Source organism: Microcaecilia unicolor, chromosome 11, assembly GCF_901765095.1.
Source record: "Microcaecilia unicolor chromosome 11, aMicUni1.1, whole genome shotgun sequence".
In the NCBI taxonomy this organism is placed as follows: Eukaryota; Metazoa; Chordata; class Amphibia; order Gymnophiona; family Siphonopidae; genus Microcaecilia; species Microcaecilia unicolor.
Window position 1 is genome coordinate 186841697 of NC_044041.1, and position 21238 is coordinate 186862934.

Below are 21238 nucleotides of genomic sequence, written 5' to 3' on the forward strand. Positions count from 1 at the left end.
TGCCACTAAATAAGCCATTTATCTGATAGTGCTGCTGAGTATCCACTTTTATCTAAGTGATGAAAGGAATGAAGGAAGATGAAAAGGTCCGGACACAGGCATCGTGGCAGAGAGAGTAAAAATCTAAAGTTAGGGAGAGGGAGGGAGAAGACTGGAGAGTTGAACAAGGGAAGGAAGGAAGATGCTGAACAAAGCTTTGTAGAAAGTTACTATAGTGTTAACAAGACTTCTTAGAGCTAAGGAAATCTATCAACCCAAATCAACTTTTCTTCACGTCTCCTTTTCCCTTCTGGTCATATCTGGCTTTTTCTCCTGAACTTTCGTTCCTCATTCTTTGCATTGTCCTGCCAGTTCCTTTTAAATAAAGGTTGGCTTTATTCATAAGGAAATGCCTCTACCAGCTGAGCTGAGGAAAATAGCGCAAGGTGTCCTGATGGAAGCAAAGGGACAGCAAACCGGTGTCATTGCTTGAGTAAAGGACAAAGGTCAGGGGTTTTGTGATATTTTATTGCGTTGATGGAGTCTGCATTGAGTTTTGTGAGTGAATAAAACCACAGAGGAGAAGCTTGGCGCCTTCAGTTATCCAGGCAAGAGGTCAAATTCTGCTTCACAAAGAAAAAAAAAAATACATTTGAAGGGAGCAGAGATCCGGGATTAAGTGTAAGGTTCAAGAGAAGGAGATCAGATAGCACAGCTCAGTTCTTTATGATATAGGGAGACATTCTATAGCTTGGCGCCAAGATGGAGGAGGCAGAACACAGGAGTGGAGGCGATAAAACAACAGGATGATCCACAGTGACAATAAAAACAATCTTTATTCAGAGTTGAGTGGATACACAGTCCTGAGTGGAAACTGAATACAAATTCACAGTCCCAGATAACTCTAGACTCAACACAGGCCGTGCTTCGGCTTTCCAGCCTTCCTCAGGAGTCTTCTTATAGACATGTACACAAAGACAAAAGGGGAGATATGATAGAGGTCTATAAAATAATGAGTGGAGTGGAACAGGTAGACATGAATCGTTTGTTTACTTTTTCCAAAAATACTAGGACTAGGGGGCATGCGATGAAGCTACAAAGCAGTAAATTTAATACGAATCAGAGAAAGTTTTTCTTCACTCAATGTTTGTAATTAACTCTGGAATTGTTGTTGCCTGAGAATGTGGTAAAGGCAGTTAGCTTAGCGGGGTTTAAAAAAGGTCTGGACAGCTTTCTAAAGAAAAAGTCCTTAGACCATTATTAAATTGACGTGGGGAAAATCCACTGCTATTTCTGGGATAAGCAGCCTAAAATGTATTGAACTTTTTTGGGATCTTGCCAAGTGTTTGTGACGTGGATTGGCCACTGTTGCAAACAGGATGCTGGGCTTGATGGACCTTTGGTCTTTCCCAGTGTGGCAATAGTTATGTACTTATAATAAAAAAATTAAAAATGACACAATAAAATAACACATTACAAAAATGGAATGTATATGAAGATAATAAGATGCATATAGTAGACGGGTAGTAAGATTTAAGTACCATGCCTTTATGATGACAAAAAGGAGCAAAAAGGGCATGGCACTGAATATCCAGGAATAACCCGGCAACAGTTAGCAAAGTGCTCACCACCACTGGCTGAATATTGGCCAGATAGGCATGCATTGCTTAGCACACTAAGAGGCTACTGCTATTACTACTACTTATCACTTCTATAGCGCTACAAGGCATACGCAATCTAAATATGGAATGTTGCTAGTGGAATAACAACATTCCATGTAGAATCTCAAGTAATAGCAACAGTCCAGAATCTCAAATAGTAACAACATCCCATGTTCCACTGCACTGACCACTAGGCTACTTCTCCACTAGCAACATTCCATGTAGAATCTCAAATAGTAGCAACATTCCATGTAGAGTCTCAAATAGTAGCAACATTCCATGTTCCACTGCACTAACCACTAGGCTACTCCTCCACTAGCAACATTCCATGTAGAATCTCTAATAGTAGCAACATTCCACGTAGAATCTCAAATAGTAGCAGCATTCCATGTTCCACTGCACTAACCACTAGGCTACTCCTCCACTAGCAACATTCCATCTAGAAGCCTGCCCTTGCAGATCAGCAGCCTGGGCCTGTTGTGAACAGTTTTGAAATACTACACTTTACACCCCAGATTTTCTCTTTCTGTGATCACTGGAAAAGAAATAGATTGGCAGGAATCATTGTACCCCCCTAGCTATGGGATCCTTTTACTAAGGTGCGCTGAAAAATGGCCTGCGGTAGTGTAGCTGCGTGTTTTGGGTGCACACAGAATTATTTTTTAGTGCACCTACAAAAAAGAAATGCCTTTTTAAAATTTTGGCCGAAAACGGACGTGCGGCAAAATTAAAATTGCCGCGCGTCCATTTTGGGTCTGAGACCTTTCTGCAAGCCATTGACCTCCTGGTAAGATCTCACGCGGTAACCGGGCGGTAATGGTCTACGTGCGTCAGAAAATAAAAAGTATTTTTCAGACGCGCGTAGCGGATGCACGCCAAAATTGAAATTACCGCAAGGGCCACGTGGTAACCGGGCGTTGACTCCAGTTTGGCACACGTTGGGCAAACATAAGCACCTTCGCGGCTTAGTAAAAGGGCCCCTATGTACAAAAAGGAACTGCAGACTTTTTGTGCAAAAAATGCTGCAAGTTAAAAGGTTAAGCAAAAGACCTCCAAGGGCCTATTGCAGTATTTAACAATTATACAAGAAAATGTACTTGCAAGAATACGTGTATCTGAATGTAGCCTGCCTTGAGCTACTACTGAAAACGTGTGAGCTAAATCCAAATTTAAAGAAATTGAAATCCAAGAATTCCCCCCCCGACCCTTTGTTTTTTAACTTGTCCAGGCCTTAAATCACGATCTTGACTACGAGGAAAGAGAATGATAGATTGCAAAAGGGGAAGAAAGGGATTCCAGGCAGGAGAGAGCTGTGAAGTGATAAGCTACTAAAGTTAGTCTGAGTTTATATACGTACCTCGTGAACATGGATAGGAAGCCAGAGAAGAAATGAATGGAGCAGATAAGGGAAGACAAATAGTGAAGTTCAGAATGAGTTATAAAAGATGGCGATAAAAGAGATAGGCCAGCCAGGAGAGTTACAGTAGTCAAGATGAGAAAAAAACAAACAAACTAGAGAATGGATGAAGCTTCTGATAGCCTGAGGGATGAGCGGAAGATACAGCTGATGAATGCTAGGACAATGAGGGCAAGTTCCACGTTAGAGACACAAATGGCAAAGGGAAAAGAATGGCATAAGATTTAGCAAACGTAAAAGGCGAGAAGGAGAGAGAAGTGACAACTGAGGTAAAAGAAGAAGGAAGAATTTTGAGGCTGAGGAGAACAAGAAGCCAGAAAGCAGAAGAGTTTAGTCTTCTTGAAGTTAAGTTGGAACATTGATGGTGGAGTATCCAATGGGAGACAATCGAGAGAGAGAGCAGAGATTACTAATATGATAGAAGTGACTAAATAGGCGGAAAGAAGGAAAATGCTGGATTTTATCTTTTATATAAAGATGTGTAAGAGGGATGATTTAGGGAATAAATAAATGGATGTGTGTGAAATATGAAGAGGCAAGCAGTTGAAAGTGAACTTCGGGAATGCGATGTTTTGAAATAAGCAGCGTAGATGCAATGTTGCAGAAGAGAGTGTAAGGATACGAGAAACAAAACACTTGAGGACAAGAAATAGAATGAAGACTTTGAAATAAGACTACAAGGAGCAGCAGAGACAAGAATCAGGATATTGATTACTTCAAAACAGCTTACTGCTAGTACTAGCCAGGGTAAGAATGTGATGTGATGGCTAAATTCCCGTACAGCATTCGCAGACTTCCAAGAGTAGAAAAGATGCCACTAGGTTCAGAAAATCTTTGCAATGATGGACGTGCTGTACTCTATGTGTTACCGTAAATACTCATGCCTAGATTTTTAAAGAGTGTATATGAATGTTATAGTATTTTATAATGTATATGCATAAATGTTCACCCTGCCTGTGCTCTGCCCATATGAACACCCAACTGCAAAGTACATGCCATCAAATATTGGCGAATGCCTGTTGTCGGAAAATGGTCATTTACTTGGCTTGAGTACTGGCATTTGCATGTGTTTTTGCCTCCTAAATCTGTAGAGTTACCCCTGTATACTGTGCAGACTCAGATTCAAATCATATCTCTGGCACCTTCACTGTTTGGCCATGAGCAACCTACTGTCATTCTAGCCCAAGAGGTAATGTTTCATCCTAAATCAAGGGTATCCAACCTCGGCCCTCTCCAAGTCAGGTTTTCAAGATTTCCCCAGTGAATAAGCATGAGATCTATTTGCATACAGTGGAGGCAGTGCATGCAAATAGATCATCTCATGCATATTCATTGGGGAAATCCTGAAAACCTGACTGGATTGTGGCCTTCGAGGACCAAGGTTGGATAACCCTGTTCTAAATGTTCCCTGTCTATTCGGGATGGGTCGTCATTGACCTAGCAGTAAAGTCTCACGCGGTAACTGGGTGGTTATGACCTACGCACGCCAAATGCCACTTGGCGCGCACCCGATATGTGCAGTAGAAAAATTCTTTTTCGGCCACGCCTATCGGACGCCCGCCAAAATGAAATTACCGCAAGAGCCATGCAGTAACTCCATTTTGGAGTGTTGGGTGCCCGTAAACACTTATGCGGCTTAGTAAAAGGGCCCTTTTACCCTCCATTGCCCCAGGTACAGATCGTGAGCCTCCTAGGGACAGAGAAAGTACCTGCATATAATGTGTACAGCTGTGTGTACATCTAGTAGTACTATAGAAATGAATACCAGTAGCTCATATAGGCACCTGTTTAGAAAATAGCACTTAGATAGAATTTGGGCATTTAGGTGCCAGTGTACCATTATTCTAGCCATTTGGCATGTCAATGTTGGAGTTGTCTTTATAGAATTACTCCTATTTTGAGTAGTTTGTTTACAGACAGCAAGAGAATGATTAAGGAAGAGGATGTAGAGGAGTAGCAACTGACCCATAAAGTCCTTCCTAGACCTTCCCCAACCCAACCTGTCCTAGCTTGAAAGTAGGGTTGCCCTGAGCAGAAGCAGAACTTGATCGCAGCCAGTTCAGATCTCCAGGGAGATAACACTGTTCAAAGAAGCCAGACATTTTCTACTGTAATACCATGAGTGTGAAACATTTCTGTAGACCAAAAATACCCAGCGGACCAGCCAGAAGGTGGAAGTCACCCCTCTTGATATCTCCCCCCCCCCCCCCAAAACCACATTTCGTAGACCTTTATTCCTGAGCTCCTTTAGAAACAGTTTCCATTAAGGTCCTTCCCGGTGTGATGTATCTGCCGCTCTCCAGCCGATGAATCATGCAGACATTTTAGTCTATTGTAACTAATTATCCGTGGGATTCCTCATTAATTACTTCATACACTTTTACCTTAATGTCCTGTGAACGGATGTTGAATAAATAATTCTTTGCTTTGTCCCTGTATTCTTTTCCAGATAGCAGCCCTAGAAAGGCAGATCTTTGATTTCATGGGTTATCAGTGGGCACCCATCCTGGCCAACTTTTTGCACATCATGGCGGTCATCCTGGGCATCTTTGGGACCATCCAGTACAGATCAAGGTACCTCATCATGGTAGGTAAAGAATGTTCCTATTTCCTACCAACAGTGTCTCAGTTCCAGACCAGTGCTGCACTTAATGGGGTGACAGCCATGTCAGTAAGAGTGATACAGTGTGTGCCAACACATTTCCAAACCACTTTATATTAACGGTGTTATCATTATCCAATCATAGGTCAGAACGGAGATTAGAGCAAAGATGTAAGAAGATGAAGTAATTTGCCCAAAGTCAATCAGGAACCACAGAGCTAGATTAGGGGGAAGGGGGGAGTTTCAGCAAACTTGGATTAGGTCACCTTCCAAGCTTGACCTTATTTAAGTGGCCACACTAAACCCCCCCCCCCCCCCAAAAAAAAATAGCCGGATGTACTAAGCACTTTCTCACACAATGGGTTTCCTCATCTACTTGCAGTTACAGTGTACAGTTTATTAAATTTGCTATATCGCTTGACTAGATAGATTCAGTGGTTTATATTAGAACTAGTAAAAAGGCCCGTTTCGGGTAGGCAATGAAACGGGCGCTAGCAAGGTAATCCCCCCACCCTCCCTCGCTGTCTCGCTCTGTCCCCTACGAGACCCCACGCCCCCTCCCTCCCTCCCTTCCTTCCTTCCTTCTGAGTTCCGGACCCCCCTCACTCCCTTCCAGTTCAAGGCCCCTCACGCGCCTCCCACCGAGTTACAGACTCCCCGCTCCCTCCGATTTCAACACCCCCCTCTGCAATACTGACCCCTGGACCCCCTGCTGCGACCCTCTTGACCCCCCCCCCTTTCCTACGAAAAACCCTCCCCTGCCGCCGTCACGTACCTGTGCTGACGGGGGACCCCAACCCCCGACAGCCGAAGTCCTCTTCTCGTCTGCGCCGGCGTTGCTTGCTGAATGATCTGATCAAGTTTCTGTGCCAGCCTCTATGCCAGCCTCAAATGTCATACTCAGGTCCATCACAGCAGTATGCAGGTCCCTGGAGCAGTTTTAGTGGGTGCAGTGCACTTCAGGCAGGCAGACCCAGGCCCCCCCCTCCCACCTGTTACATTTGTGGTGGTAAATGTGAGCCCTCCAAAACCCACCAGAAACCCACTGTACCCACATGTAGGTGCCCCCCTTCACCTGTAAAGGCTATGGTAGTGGTGTACAGTTGTGGGTAGTGGGTTTGGTGGGGGGGTTGGGGGGCCTCAGCCACAAGGTAAGGGAGCTATGTAGCTGGGAGGCAATTTCTGAAGTCCACTGCAATGCCCCCTAGGGTGCCAGGTTGGTGTCCCTGGCATGTCAGGGGGACCACTGCACTACCGAATGCTGGCTCCTCCAATGACCAAAGGGCTTGCATTTAGTCGTTCTGAGATGGGCGTCCTTGGTTTCCATTATCGCCGAAAATCAGAACATGACAAGTCTAGGGACGACCATCTCTAAGGACGACCTAAATTTCAAGACTTGGGCGTCCCGACCGTATTATCGAAATGAAAGATAGACATCCATCTTGTTTCGATAATACGGGTTTCCCCGCCCCTACACGAGGACGTTTTGCGAGGACGTCTCAGCAAACTTGGGCGTGCCTTTCGATTATGCCCCTCCTCAAGGCACCCAAACTTTATTTTATTTTATTTATTATCATTTTACTTAATTACATTCACATTTAGCACATAAATGTAAGGAAATACAGAAAGTAATATAAAAAGGAAAACATTTTCTCTCAACAATATATATTTACATAATTGTCCACATTTAGAAGATCCAAGATCAGGAAAACAATCTTAAAGAAAATAAGAAAAACTCAAAATGGTTAATCTTACACTTTACATTTTCTGAGGGAGGAAGGTTTATTGGTTATTGCAGCCGGTACAGTGGTAACTGAAGGAAGTTGCTGCAGAGGATTCTTCATCTGTTTTCCACAAGCTCTTATAATTTCTTACGTTCAAACAAATAAGTAATAAGGAAATAAAGGGCACCAACTTTAGACACTCAAATGGAAGTAGATGACTATTCTATAAGTTTGTGCTTAAATGCATTAGAGCGCACACTGCAAAGTTTCTGTGTGTGCACAGAACCTTGATCAGATCATTCAGCAAGCAACGCTGCGCGGCCGAGAAGACGAACTTCGGCTGGCGGGGGTTGGGGTCCCCCGCCAGCAAAGGTACGCGATGGCAGCGGGGGAAGGTTGGCGGCGGGAAGGGGGGGTCGAGAGGGTCGCGACAGGGGGGTCCAGGTCCAAATCTACAGGGGCCCAGGCCCCAGTGACCCCATAGTAGCTATGCCCCTCCACCCATGTACACCTACCTGTAAAATACGTACTATATAAGGTATGTGTATTTATAGAATACTGCTAGGTGGAATGTTGGCATTTATGTGCATATATTTATTTATTTATTATTACATTTGTACCCTGCGCTTTCCCATACATGGCAGGCTCAATGCGGCTTACATGGGGCAATGGAGGGTTAAGTGACTTGCCCAGAGTCACAAGGAGCTGCCTGTCCCTGAAGTGGGAATCGAACTTAGTTCCTCAGTTCCCCAGGACCAAAGTCCACCACCCTAACCACTAGGCCACTCCTCCACTGTTGCTACTATTTGAGATTCTACATGGAATGTTGCTATTCCACTAGCAACATTCCATGTAGAAGTCGGCCCTTGCAGATCACCAATGTGGCCCCGCAGGCTTCTGCTTCTGTGAGTCTGACGTCCTGCACGTACGTGCAGGATGTCACAGAAACAGAAGCCTGCGCAGCCTTCTACATGGAATGTTGGTAGTGGAATAGCAACATTCCATGTAGAATCTCCAATAGTAGCAACATTCCATGTAGAATCTCCAATAGTATCTGTTTTATTTTTGTTACATTTGTACCCTGGGCTGTCCCATACATGGCAGGCTCAATGCGGCTTACGTAGCAACAATATAAATAATTACAAAGTCGTAATAAGAATATATATATATGCTTTTGTCGAATCATTTGAGCATGTACTTGGCACATTGTAGAATTGCCCCTTAGTATCTCAGTTACTGAAGGTCAGCCCTGCCTTCCATGTGCCTTGCCTTAGTGCCATCCTAAGTCCTGTCCATTCCTCTTCCCACTCCACATTTTAGGTGGTGTCTGGTATGCCATGGGTTTCTGAAAACAGCTCTGGATTTCAGCCTAACCAAGCTGTGCAAGTTAACCTTATCCTTGGATTCTTGGTATGCAAATGCGTCTGATGAATATTCAAAGTAGATATCTTAAATGCCAGTCCTGTTTGCAGCCCTTGCTGAGAACCCCTGCGTGGTGCAGCTGGATGCCACAGTCTCCTTAAATGAAGCCATTAGCATTAATGAGAGCCAGCGGTGCTCCGGCATCTGAGTCCAGCGCCTTTGTTGTGGCTTAATGAAATGCAACTGAAAATTCTTTGACATAGAACATTGTTTAAACATCTTTCATATTCCTAAACTGAACCGTTAGACTGCCAGCCAATGAAGGCCAAATTCTGAAAGTGCTTTAGTGAGCTGAGGGTAATTTCTCAAAAGTTAGGCCGCCCAATGTGTGTGTGCGCTAATCCCTGGATTCTATATACGGCACCCAAATTTGGATACGCTGCTGAGATGTGCGCACAAATTAATTGGTTATTGAGCTCTTAACCATCAATAATTGGATGCCAACAACCAATTCCTGATGTTAATTGGCACCCATTAAAATTTGCTGCTCATCTGGCTGCATGCTTTTCTATAAGCAGGGGCATCTCATTCTCATACCGTGTCTCCCCAAAAGGGGTTGTGGTCATTGAAGGGGCATGGGCGTGTCCGGGGCATTCCAAAAAGTACGTACAAGGTTATAGAATACTGGGTAAGTTCGCCTAACTTAGGTGCCAGCATTTACGCCGGATTTCAGCAGGCGAAGTCATGGCGCTACACGGTGGTGGGCCCTGCCATTAGGCCACTGAGGCCCGGCACTCTTTTGGAGCGGCAGCCCCCCCTCACCAGCCGCATTCTGGCATCGTCTCCCCGCCCTTCCTTCCCTGAATTTACCTTCTTTTCTTGCTTTCCCACAACGTCAGGGCAGCAGTGGTTCCCATATGCTGCCCTGCTGCCGACCACTTCTCTCTTTTTTTTTATTTATTTTATTTTTAACTTCTTCAGTACACAATTACACTCATGAAAAGCAGGAAAGACATCATCTAGTTCACTCTGCACACAATACTGATACAAAGTTCAACAAAACAATGAAGCACAATCAAAAAGGTGAGATGCATTCCATACTGAGTTTTCTTTTATGACCCCCTTTTACACTTCACACACTAGCAAACCGTCATCATATACATCCCATCACAACATTCATACTCCATACACCTTCTGCCCATGCCCTTCCCCCTATCCCCCTCCCCTCCTACTATCATAGAAACCTTAGCCCATGATATTTAAACATGAAGCCCATATGTAAGTGTACTGTCTATTGGCCAATTTGGGGGATCCCCTGTAGATCTGACTCTCATATTTGCCTACTTCCCTCATTTTTGCCTTCCATGCTTCTGCAGGTACGGGCTCTGGGGATATCCAAAAATGCAAAACTGTTTTCCTAACCAGCAGCAGAGAGACATACACAAATCGGCGCTGTGGATATCGCAGTCCCTGGGCCACCAATAATGACTGATCCCCTAACAATAAAGTTGCATAGTCCCACTCCAGTTCCCGCTGCAACACGGCAGCCAATAATTGAAAAGCCACATTCCACAGTGATAGAGCCGAGCATTCCAAGAAAGAGTGTATAAGGGTTCCCCCCTCAGTTGGCCCGCCTCTCTGATGTACTTCCTGTTTCCTCGGTGGTGGGGTGAGCCGCAGTAGAGAGGCCGGCGGCATGAACCGCTGCCGCCCCGACTTTTGGAAAGCCAGAAAAGAACATAATTTTGGGGTTGGAAGGAAGGAAAGAGATGTCAGAGTTGGGGGGGGGGGGGCGGAGCGGAGCTGGTGCGCAGGTCATCCCTTGCCTTAGGCGGCAGACAGTCTTGGGCCACCCATGGTAGTAGACACTATTTTATTTTTTCATTTGTGAGCACTATTTACAGAATTCCCCCCCCCCCCAAGTGAGAATTGTATAATGACAATTATACGTGTAATTGCAACTACAGAACACTAATGTAGGTCCTCAGTTACATGCTTTATGTAACCTTAGCCTGACCAGTGGTGGCCCTACCATTAAGCCAACTGGGGCGGGAGCCTCAGGTGACACTCTTCTGAGATGGCATCAAACCCCTGCCCTTCCTTCCCCAACCCCCTTCCCCGAGTTTACATTTTATTATCTTGTTTTTTAAAAAAGGCGGCAGCAGTGATTCCCATAGGCTGCCCTGCCACTGGTCCCGCCCCTTCTCTCTACTGCAGCCTGCCTCTCTGATGTAACTTCCTGTTTCTTCGGAGGCAGGCCACATTAGAGAAGAGGCCGGGACTGGTGGCAGGGCAGCGTATGGGAATCACATATATAACAGACTGCCTAGTAGGAAGGCCCAGGTAGGCACCTATTTTGGGCTATTTTATGAAGACATAGAGGAGCCTGGGTGTCTTTATACAATCTCTCACAAACCATAGTAACATAGTAAATGACGGCAGACAAAGACCTGTACGGTCCATCCAGTCTGCCAACAAGCTAAACTCATTTACAGGGTATGTGATACTTTATATGTATAACTGAGTTGATTGTCCTTGGCCAATCTCAGGGCACAGCAGTGGCATAGCTACGTTATAAGTACATAAGTACATAAGTAATGCCATATTGGGAAAAGACCAAGGGTCCATCGAGCCCAGCATCCTCTCCACAACAGCGGCCAATCCAGGCCAAGGGCACCTGGCAAGCTTCCCAAACGTACAAACATTCTATACATGTTATTCCTGGAATTGTGGATTTTTCCCAAGTCCATTTTGTAGTGGTTTATGGACTTGTCCTTTAGGAAACCGTCTAACCCCTTTTTAAACTCTGTCAAGCTAACCGTCTTCACCACGTTCCCCTGGCAATGAATTCCAGAGTTTAATTACGCGTTGGGTGAAGAAACATTTTCTCCAATTTGTTTTAAATTTACTACACTGTAGTTTTATCGCATGCCCCCTAGTCCTAGTATTTTTGGAAAGCGTGAACAGACGCTTCACCTCCACCTGTTCCACTCCACTCATTATTTTATATACCTCTATCATGTATCCCCTCAGCCGTCTCTTCTCCAAGCTGAAAAGCCCTAACCCTCCTTAGTCTTTCTTCATAAAGAAGTCGTCCCATCCCCGCTATCATTTTAGTCGCCCTTCGCTGCACCTTTTCCAATTCTACTATATCTTTCTTGAGATGCGGCGACCAGAACTGAACACAATACTCAAGGTGCGGTCACACCATGGAGCGATACAACGGCATTATAACAGAATTCCCCCCCCCCCCCCCCAAGTGAGACTTGTATAATGACAATTATACGTGTAATTGCCACTACAGAACACTAATGTAGGTCCTCAGTTACATGTTACACTGACACCTTCTTTTGAAAAACAAGAAAATAAAAGGTAAATTCGGGGAAGGGGGTTGAGGAAAGAAGGAGGGAGGTGTCATACCATGGCGGGGTGGCGGACGGCAGCAGCTCATTACTCGCCTCAGGCGGCAGATTGTCTTGGGCCGACCCTGCCCATGACCCATCCATGCCTCTCCTACATCTGCAACCACCTACTAGTTGCACACCAAAAAAATTATGTGCTAAGGTTATAGAGTACCACTAAGTACAGTTACACAAGTAACTGCAATCTATGCCAGTGGTGTAGCTACGTGGGGCCAGGGGGGCCTGGGCCCCCGTAGATTAGGCCCTGGACCCCCCTGCGATGACGCCCTCGACACCCCTCTCCCACCGTCACCTGCCTTTGCTGGCGGGGGACCCCAACCCCCGCCAGCCGAGGTCCTCTTCTTCCCGCAAAAAGCTTCCTTCTGTTTCTGACGTCCTGCACGTACACGTATTTGTACCTGGGGCAATGGAGGGTTAAGTGACTTGCCCAGAGTCACAAGGAGCTGCAGTGGGAATTGAACCCAGTTTCCCCAAGATCAGAGTCCACTGCACTAACCACTAGGCTACTCCTCCACTAGCAAGATTCCATGTAGAATCTCTAATAGTAGCAACAATTCCATGTAGAATCTCAATAGCAGCAACATTCCATGTTCCACTGCACTAACCACTAGGCTACTCCTCCACTAGCAACATTCCATCTAGAATCTCTAATAGTAGCAACATTCCATGTAGAATCTCAATAAGGAAAGGGAAATGGGACTTGATATACCACCTTTCTGTGGTTTTTGCAACTACATTCAAAGTGTTTACCTGGGGCAACGGAGGGTTAAGGGACTTGCCCAGAGTCACAGGGAGCTGCAGTGGGAATTGAACCCACTTCCCCAGGCTCAAAGTCTGCTGCACTAACCACTAGGCTACCTCTGCTGCTCTATTACTTGGGTGGCAACCTAGGCTCTTCTGCCTTGAGCTGCTGCAGCTACCCTGACTGGCTCTTGGTACCTTACCTCTGGTGGTGGTCAGGTCATGCCTCTTGACCTGTTTGCAGGACCGCTGGAGCAGGAAAGATACTGGTGCTGTGGAGACCCCAGGAGCCCCCTCATAGTTGGGTGGTAGGAGAGGGCCACATGTGGAACACAGATGCTTCTCTCCGCCTGTGCTAAATGGTCAAAGCCTCCAGGAAATAAAAGGTTCACAGTTGAAGCATTCAATCTGTAAGCTGCTTAGCCTGTGAAATGTGGTTTTCTCAGTGTAAGCCTAACTGTTCCACAGGGCCTGGGTTTGGCCGACTTCCAGTGTCTACAAAGTGCAGTACTGTAAACCTAATGAAATGGGAGCATTTATAAAGTATGATCCCATTAAGGTGAAATCAGTTTGTCTAGCCAACTTTATATTTGAGCGCTGGGTGTAGATAATATTAAGGGTTTTGTGCAACCATTTTTTTTTAGGCTTGTCAGTTTCCTCTTGCTCCTTTATACCTCCTGTTTAGTCAGAATTAAGATTAGGATCTGTACCATGAGCCTTCACAGCAGTGGTGTTCCTAGGGTGGCTGACACCCGGGGCGGATCGCCGATGCAGCGCCCTCCCCCCCCCCCCCCCGGCGAAACGACACCTCCCCCCGGTGAAACAACACCCCCCGGGTGCATTTTTACCTGCTGGGGGGGTGCCGCGCGCCTGTCGGCTTCGCTCGTTCCATGCTGCTTCTGCCCCGGAACAGGAAGTAACCTGTTCCGGGGCAGAGGGAGCATGGAACGAGCAGCGCCGACAAGCGCGTGGCACCCCCCCCCCCCCCACGGTGTGCACCCGGGGCGGACCACACCACCGCCCCCCCCCTAGGAACGCCACTGCTTCACAGCTATAACAGGATTTTCGATCTTTCCCCCACTCAGTACACTAGTTTGGCCATTGCAGTGAGTTCTCGGCAAGGGCCATGAATCAGGGCTCCTTCTGGGACAGTGCAATCATAGGCCATGAATCTAACTACTAGGTGTAACCCTTAAACCAGGGCTTGACAAATTCCAGGTGCCAGTTCGCAAGTGTGTGTAAAACTGGTCTTCAAAAATGGAAATCTTTAGACCTTTTTCTTTCAACTGCAAACTAACATTATGATTTGAACTCAGTTTTATTGTGTATTGTGTATTTTATTCTGTTGTGTTACCTTTTGAATTTGTTGTATAATTAAAATCTAATTAAAAAAAAAAAAACAAGTGTGCCTAGCAATTGTGCCCTGGCACAGGGGATTTTATGCCCCTGAACATTTATTCTTTTGCAAATCAACGGTGTGTCTTCCACTTCCACACTGTGATTCAGCTTTCATCTAAGCTTGAGCCTACTGGTGCTGAAAGTTTGGGAGTTTTCATGATTTTACATTTTGTACAGCTGATTTGCTAAAGTTTCTTTGCCCACGGACACAAAATAGGAAAAGAACCTTCAGGGGCGTAGGCGCCTATGCGCGTACAACGCATGTCAAATTAGAACTACAGCCCGGCTACTGCGTGTCCCGGGTGATAATTCAAGCAGCAGAAAATATTTTTTTCTTTTCTACCATGTGGTGCTAACCGGGCGGTAATTGGCAGCGTGAGCGCGTTGACGATTACTGCCCAGTTGACCTGTGAAACCTTACTGCTAAGTCAGTGGGTGGTGGTAAAGTCTCAGGCCCAAAATAGACGCGTGCCAATTTTTATTTTGCCGCACGTCCATTTTTGGCCCCAAAAAAGGCCTTTTATGCAGATGCACTGAAAAATGGACCTTTGCGCGTCCAGTATACACGCCTGGCCATTTTTTGGTGCACCTTAGTAAAAGGACTCCTCAGTTTCTAAAAGAGCTACTGCTGATCTGGGAGAGGATTCCCCCCCCCCCCCCCCCCCGGGTTATCTCCCGCTGAATATCCTCGGTTAGGTGGCAAAATGCTATTTAACCACCAGAAGCCATTTCTGGCCAGTTAAATAGTTTTGAATATCGGCCAGCAAATGTCTTCCACTTAAAGGATGACAAGAGAGAAATCTTTTTCAGTTTTTTGGCTGGAGGGCGGAAACACTGAACTGTTCCAGGTGGGAGGAATACACTGATGACAGGCATTTCCACTGCTTTGGAGGAGTCCCGCTAAATGAGTCTTTATAGTAATGAAATATGGGAGACTTGAGCAGTTTTTACTGAGGAGTAGGTGGCTCTTTATCTCTGATATAAACTAGTAATGTCTAGCAGGACTGTTAAGGAGCACAGATGTTGCACACAGAGCTGCTAGTTGAGTCAGTGCCATGAGACACATGCTGATACCTTCCTAGATCTTGATTATATGCCCCCCCCCCCCTCTTAAAACCATGCTCACACTAGAACAAAGCCAGGACTTGATGGTTTCTTAAGACATGGTATTATTCCCTAACACCGTATCTCTCTATGTGCTGAGAAAAGAAAATGAAAACTGCCCAACATTAGAATCACCCAAAGACGATGTACATGAACCTTTGAAACCACATTGGTCCCTTCTCTAGAAGGTATCACAAACTGCTCATGACCCTCTCTTGTCTTCCAGTTTTGGTTTTGTTTATAATGCTGAAAACAAGAGGACTAGTTGACTCATGCAGCCTGTCCAGTTTGTTGTCTCCATGGTTCTCATTCTGTGTTTCTCCTGCAGTACGCCATGTGGTTGATGCTCTGGGTTGGCTGGAATGCATTCATCATCTGCTTTTACCTGGAAGTTGGACACCTGTCTCAGGTAATGAGCTGTGTAATGGCAGCGAGTATGGGGCTTCTTGGGAACTATCCATCAGCTGGCGTTTCATGGTGCCCTCAGGCTGAGCCCATTAACTGCCATGTCTCCAGCTGCTGCACAGTGGTGGCATATGAGAGCTGAGAAGTCAAGGCCATGCATTATGCAATGTTCTGTGACTTCTCCTGATTGCCCCTCTTCATCAAACCTTGGGGGATGTGTTGAGTTCTTGTGGCTCAAAATTGGTCCTACATTGAAATCTCAGACAAAAATTATTAAGACATTCATTGAAAATGTTGTTATTCACTGTGTGGATGGAAAACTTTACCCACACCATGAGATTTGGATGACCTGCAGGAGCTGTTCTGAATTACATATTGGATAATTTTCAGTCCACATCTTTGTCCAGGTCTCGAAGAGCCATTGATAATTCTCCTTTTAGCTTTCCTTCTGCTAAAGGTGGTAAAAGATTGAAAACCCATGAATTACTGTTGGAATATCAAGCCCCCAAATTTTGGCAAGAATTTTCAATATGCTTTACTCAATCTGACTCCTTTGTTTTAGGAGGAATCTTAAAACTTGCCTCTTTCAGAAGTTTGTTCTGTCTAAATAATTAAAGTAATCTTGACTGACATTTTATTTATTTATTTATTTGGATTTTGCTCGCATCTTTTCAGTAGTAGCTCAAGGTGAGTTGCATTCAGGTACGCTGGGAATGTCCCTGTCCCAGGAGGGCTCACAATCTAAAGGCCCTGTTTACTAAGCTGCGCTGTACGCACGCTAGCATTTTTGGTACGTGCTAAAAATTAGCGCACGCTAACACTAGAGACACCCGATATTCCTCTGGATGTCTCTAACATTAGCACTCGCTAATTTTTAGTGTGCACTAAAAACGCTAGAGCACATTAGGGCCCTAAGCGTTTTTATTTATTTATTTTTAGTACACTTATACCCCGACATTTTCCCACAAAAGCGGACACAATGCGGCTTTCAAAAATTACATATCAATAAGGGTATTAACTGTTTGAAACAGGTACAGTCAAGAGGAAGCAGGTGTGGGCTGAGAGATATAGTTGGGATATGCCTTCTCATACAGAAATGTTTTTAAGGATCTCTTGAAAATTTGATGGTCGTCAATCTCCTTTAAGGACCTAGGTAGACTGTTCCAAGTCTTTGGGCTGACATGGGTGAAGGATGAGGAAAGGAGCATTTTATATCGAACAGATTTATAGCTAGGAAAGCGAAGGTTGAGATAAGATCGAGCGGTCGAGGAAGCATTTCTGGATGACAGATCTATCAAATCTTCCATGTAGTCAGGGGCTACATGCACGGTGCAGGACGTAAGGCGTCAGAAACAGATGACCACGCAACTAAGGCGCCGGAGTTGACCGGCGCTGAAGAAGACTCTTCAGCTGGTGGGGTTTGGGGACCCCCGCCAGCAAACAAGGTACTTGATGCGGTGGCGGGGGGGGGTCAAATGTAGAGGGGGCCAGGACGTAATCTGTGGGGCCCCATGCCCCCTTGGCCCCACGTAGCTACGCCTCTGATGTAGGCACCTACGCGGCTTAGTAAAAAGCCCTCCCCCCCCCTGCAATCTCCCCCAGTGCCTCACTTCTAATCCTGGCTTTGTGTTTAGGTCACACCAAGAGTGAATGCAGCATAAAGTCGACAAGCACTAAGTGCCTGGCAAACATCTGTGTTATTAAACTCCAGAAAGCTCTTGTTTAGGGAACCCTCGGAGTTTGTCTGCTGCAGAAACTGTTGTGTTCTTCTGAGTGTTAGGCAGCTGACACCTTCTGGAGCTTTGCAGCTTTCCTGTGTTTGCCTTGCACTTGGTTATTAAGTGCGTTAATGTTCTTCCGTCTCCCCTCTGCTTTTGGAAGCTGTCATAGAGAGCAAGCATCAAAACATGAATTTGCCATCCCGGAGATGCCTCTATCTATATCTCAGAAATAGTACGTTTATTAAGTATTTTGGGGGGGTTTATACAAATCTAAAATATTATCATTAGAATGAGGGACGCTTGAAGTAAAGTGAGTAGGACATAAATTTTGCCACTGTTTTTGAGACTCAAGCGCACTAGAAGTATTCTGTCCCAGCCCCTCCATGTCAGGTAGTCTGTAGGGGGGAGGGGGGAAGGGAAGGGTGAAGAGAACAGTCACTAGAGACCTGCACGGGGTTCGCGGGAATCCCGCGGAACCCGCAGGATTCCCATAGGGACGGAAGCAGTTCTGCAGGGATCCCGTGGGGACGGAAGCAGTTCCTGTGGGGTTCCGTGGGGACAGAAGCAGTTCCTGTGGGGTTCCGTGGGGACGGAAGCAGTTCCTGTGGGGATCCGTGGGGACTGAAGCAGTTCCTGTGGGGTTCCGTGGGGACAGAAGCAGTTCCTGTGGGGTTCTAGTGGAAGTACATAAGTACATAAGTAATGCCATACTGGGAAAAGACCAAGGGTCCATCGAGCCCAGCATCTTGTCCACGACAGCGGCCAATCCAGGCCAAGGGCACCTGGCAAGCTTCCCAAACGTACAAACATTCTATACATGTTATTCCTGGGATTTTGGATTTTCCAAGTCCGTTTAGTAGCGGTTTATGGACTTGTCCTTTAGGAAACCGTCCAACCCCTTTTTAAACTCTGCTAAGCTAACCGCCTTCACCACGTTCTCCAGCAACGAATTCCAGAGTTTAATTACACGTTGGGTGAAGAAAAATTTTCTCCGATTTGTTTTAAATTTACTACACTGTAGTTTAATCGCATGCCCCCTAGTCCTAGTATTTTTGGAAAGCGTGAACAGACGCTTCACATCCACCTGTTCCACTCCACTCATTATTTATATACCTCTATCATGTCTCCCCTCAGCCCTCTCTTCTCCAAGCTGAAAAGCCCTAGTCTCCTTAGTCTTTCTTCATAGGAAGTCGTCCCATCCCCGCTATCATTTTAGTCGCCTTCGCTGCACCTTTTCCAATTCTACTATATCTTTCTTGAGATGCGGCGACCAGAATTGAACACAATACTCAAGGTGCGGTCGCACCATGGAGCGATACAACGGCATTATAAGTGTATGCTGCATTTGTGCTAGCCTCTCACCTACCGAGTACCAAGTTCATTGAGTGCTTTCTCCTCCTCCTCCTCGTTGCTTTAACAGCACAGATGTGGAAAGTCTCCATTAAGGAGGTGGTAGAGATACAAATAGTGATGAAGTTCAAAAAGGAGTGGGCTGAGCACAGAGGATCTCCAGTTAGAAAATGGATGTTATAAAAAACCTAAACTTAAATGGCTGCATGTGTGTGGATGTGTCGAGTGACACTTAGATGGTGACTGTGGTGTGATGAACTAGGGCCGATACCAGGAGACCTGTACGGTCTGTGTCTCATATATGGCAATCTGGTTTAGGATGGGCTGGAGAAGGTTTAGACAGCAACTTTAGTCACTGGAACATGAGGACAGAGCTGGACAGACTTTTACGGTCTGTGTCCCGCAAATGAGAAGATGAATAGGCTGGAGTAGGCTTTGAGAGCAACTCCAGCAGTTGGAACATAAGGACAGGGCCAGGTGGACTTCTATGGTCTATGTCCCAGAAACCCCGCAGAAAGACCATAATCAAGTATATAATATCGCATTCATTGTTGATTTTAACCCTTTAGTGTCCAATGTTCCCATAATAAGCCATATGGGAACAGATTGATGGGAACATTGGACACAAAATTAATCATGAATTGGTAATGATTGTGACTATTGGGCAGACTGGATGGACCGATTCGTTTTTTATCTGCTGTCATTTACTATCTTACTATAATCCTCTCTGCTTCCGGGCTGATGCGTAGACCTCAGCTCTGACATAGGCACGAGCATCAGATGTCACCTGACCTACTGGCGCGTGCATGTGGCGATCTCTTAGCACACAGTGCCAGTGAGTCAGAGAAGTCTTACATGTGCGAACCAGAGTGCTCCAACTTCCAACTTCCGTTCCTTCCTTGCCTGCAGTGCTGCGGCTCAAACCCAGAGACTGAGAGAGCCGACGGGAATTTTTTTTTATGTACCATTAAATTCTTGTGGGACTGGGTGAAGGCAGGTTAAATTCTTGCGGGGATGGGTTAGATTCCCCGCGGGGATGAATAGAGACGGATTCCAGTGAGGTCGGGTGGGGACGGGTTGGATTTCTGTCCCCGTGCAACTCTCTTAACAGTCACTTTGCTGCCTAATCCAACCTATTTTCTTCTGTTATTCCCGTCCCTGGTTCACTCACCCCCCCTCTTCTTCTACAGTTCCTCTTCATTTTTGTCTACTAATTAAGGGGCCCTTTAACCAAACAGCGGAAAAGTGGCCTTAGCACATCCTTACATGGGTCATTTCTGCACGCCAAGGCCATTCTTACTGCCGATTTCCCTAAGTTTCATATTAATGGCCATGAACTAATTTTTCCATTAATTTGTGACAATTAGCGCATGAGTTCCTACTGCCAGCTATTGTGTAGGTGGTAGGGATAGGCGTTAAACCTGCGCTCATCAGTTAGCACACAGCAATGCTCATGCGCTAACCAATTAGCACAGAACAAGCAAACTCTCCGCTCCCCAAACATGTCCAAATGCTAAAAAATCATTTTTATTTGCTAGTACATGGGTAGCGTTGTGGACATCCTCAGATTACCATGGGACACCTTAGCACACCCTGTGGTAAGCTATTTTTTGCATGTGTGAGTGCTTACCAAAGCTTTGTTAAAGGGCCTCGTTACCAAATCATGTTAATTGCTAATGCACGCTTAATATGGGAAAATGGCTTACTGCAAACCACGTTAACGTATTTAGTGGTAATTTGCATTAATCATGTGCTATTTAATTTCATTCATTCATTTAAGCACTTCCATACCACTTAGACCTAAGTAGTTTACGGTGTTCATCAGTAGTGTTCCTAGGTCGGTAGCCACCTGGAACGGATTGCTGCTGAGCACCAACCCCAGTGCATTACTCCCCCCCCCCCCCCCCCCAGGGAACATCACCTCCACCCCCAGGCACATCATCTCCTGGGAGTGATGTTGGCTCTGCCAGTTCCCTACCTGGAGCAGGAAGTACAGGGGCAGAGAACCGGCGAAGGCCTGCCTCAGGAGTCACTGTATAGTATACAAGTCGAACTTCTCTCGTTCTAGGTCACAATTTTTTTCAGGTGCCATAGAACGAGAGGAGTTCGACTTCTATACTATACGGTGACGAGTCCTGAGGCAAGCCTTCGTGGCCGAAACTTGATTTGTGTCGAGTCCATTGCATGTATTTTTGAATACAACTCCTGCTGTGAACTCTTTGAGTCCATTGACTGTTTTTCCACGTCGTCCTTTGTGTCTCCTTCGCTGTGTTTGCCTGGAAGAGGTTTTTCCCATGGAAAAAAAAGACAAGAAGCATAAGCTTGATGAAGAAAAAGCAGTCTTTAATAAAT

General features: G+C 45.7%; 1 protein-coding gene across 1 annotated transcript in view; it reads left to right on the top strand.

Moving 5' to 3' along the window:
- Positions 1-21238, top strand: part of NKAIN1 (sodium/potassium transporting ATPase interacting 1) — a 266975-nt gene that overhangs the window by 196147 nt on the left and 49590 nt on the right. Inside the window, exons 2-3 of the mRNA XM_030218625.1 lie at positions 5507-5644; positions 15739-15819. Coding sequence (XP_030074485.1) covers positions 5507-5644; positions 15739-15819 — 219 coding nt within the window. The remainder of the gene's footprint in view (positions 1-5506; positions 5645-15738; positions 15820-21238) is intronic.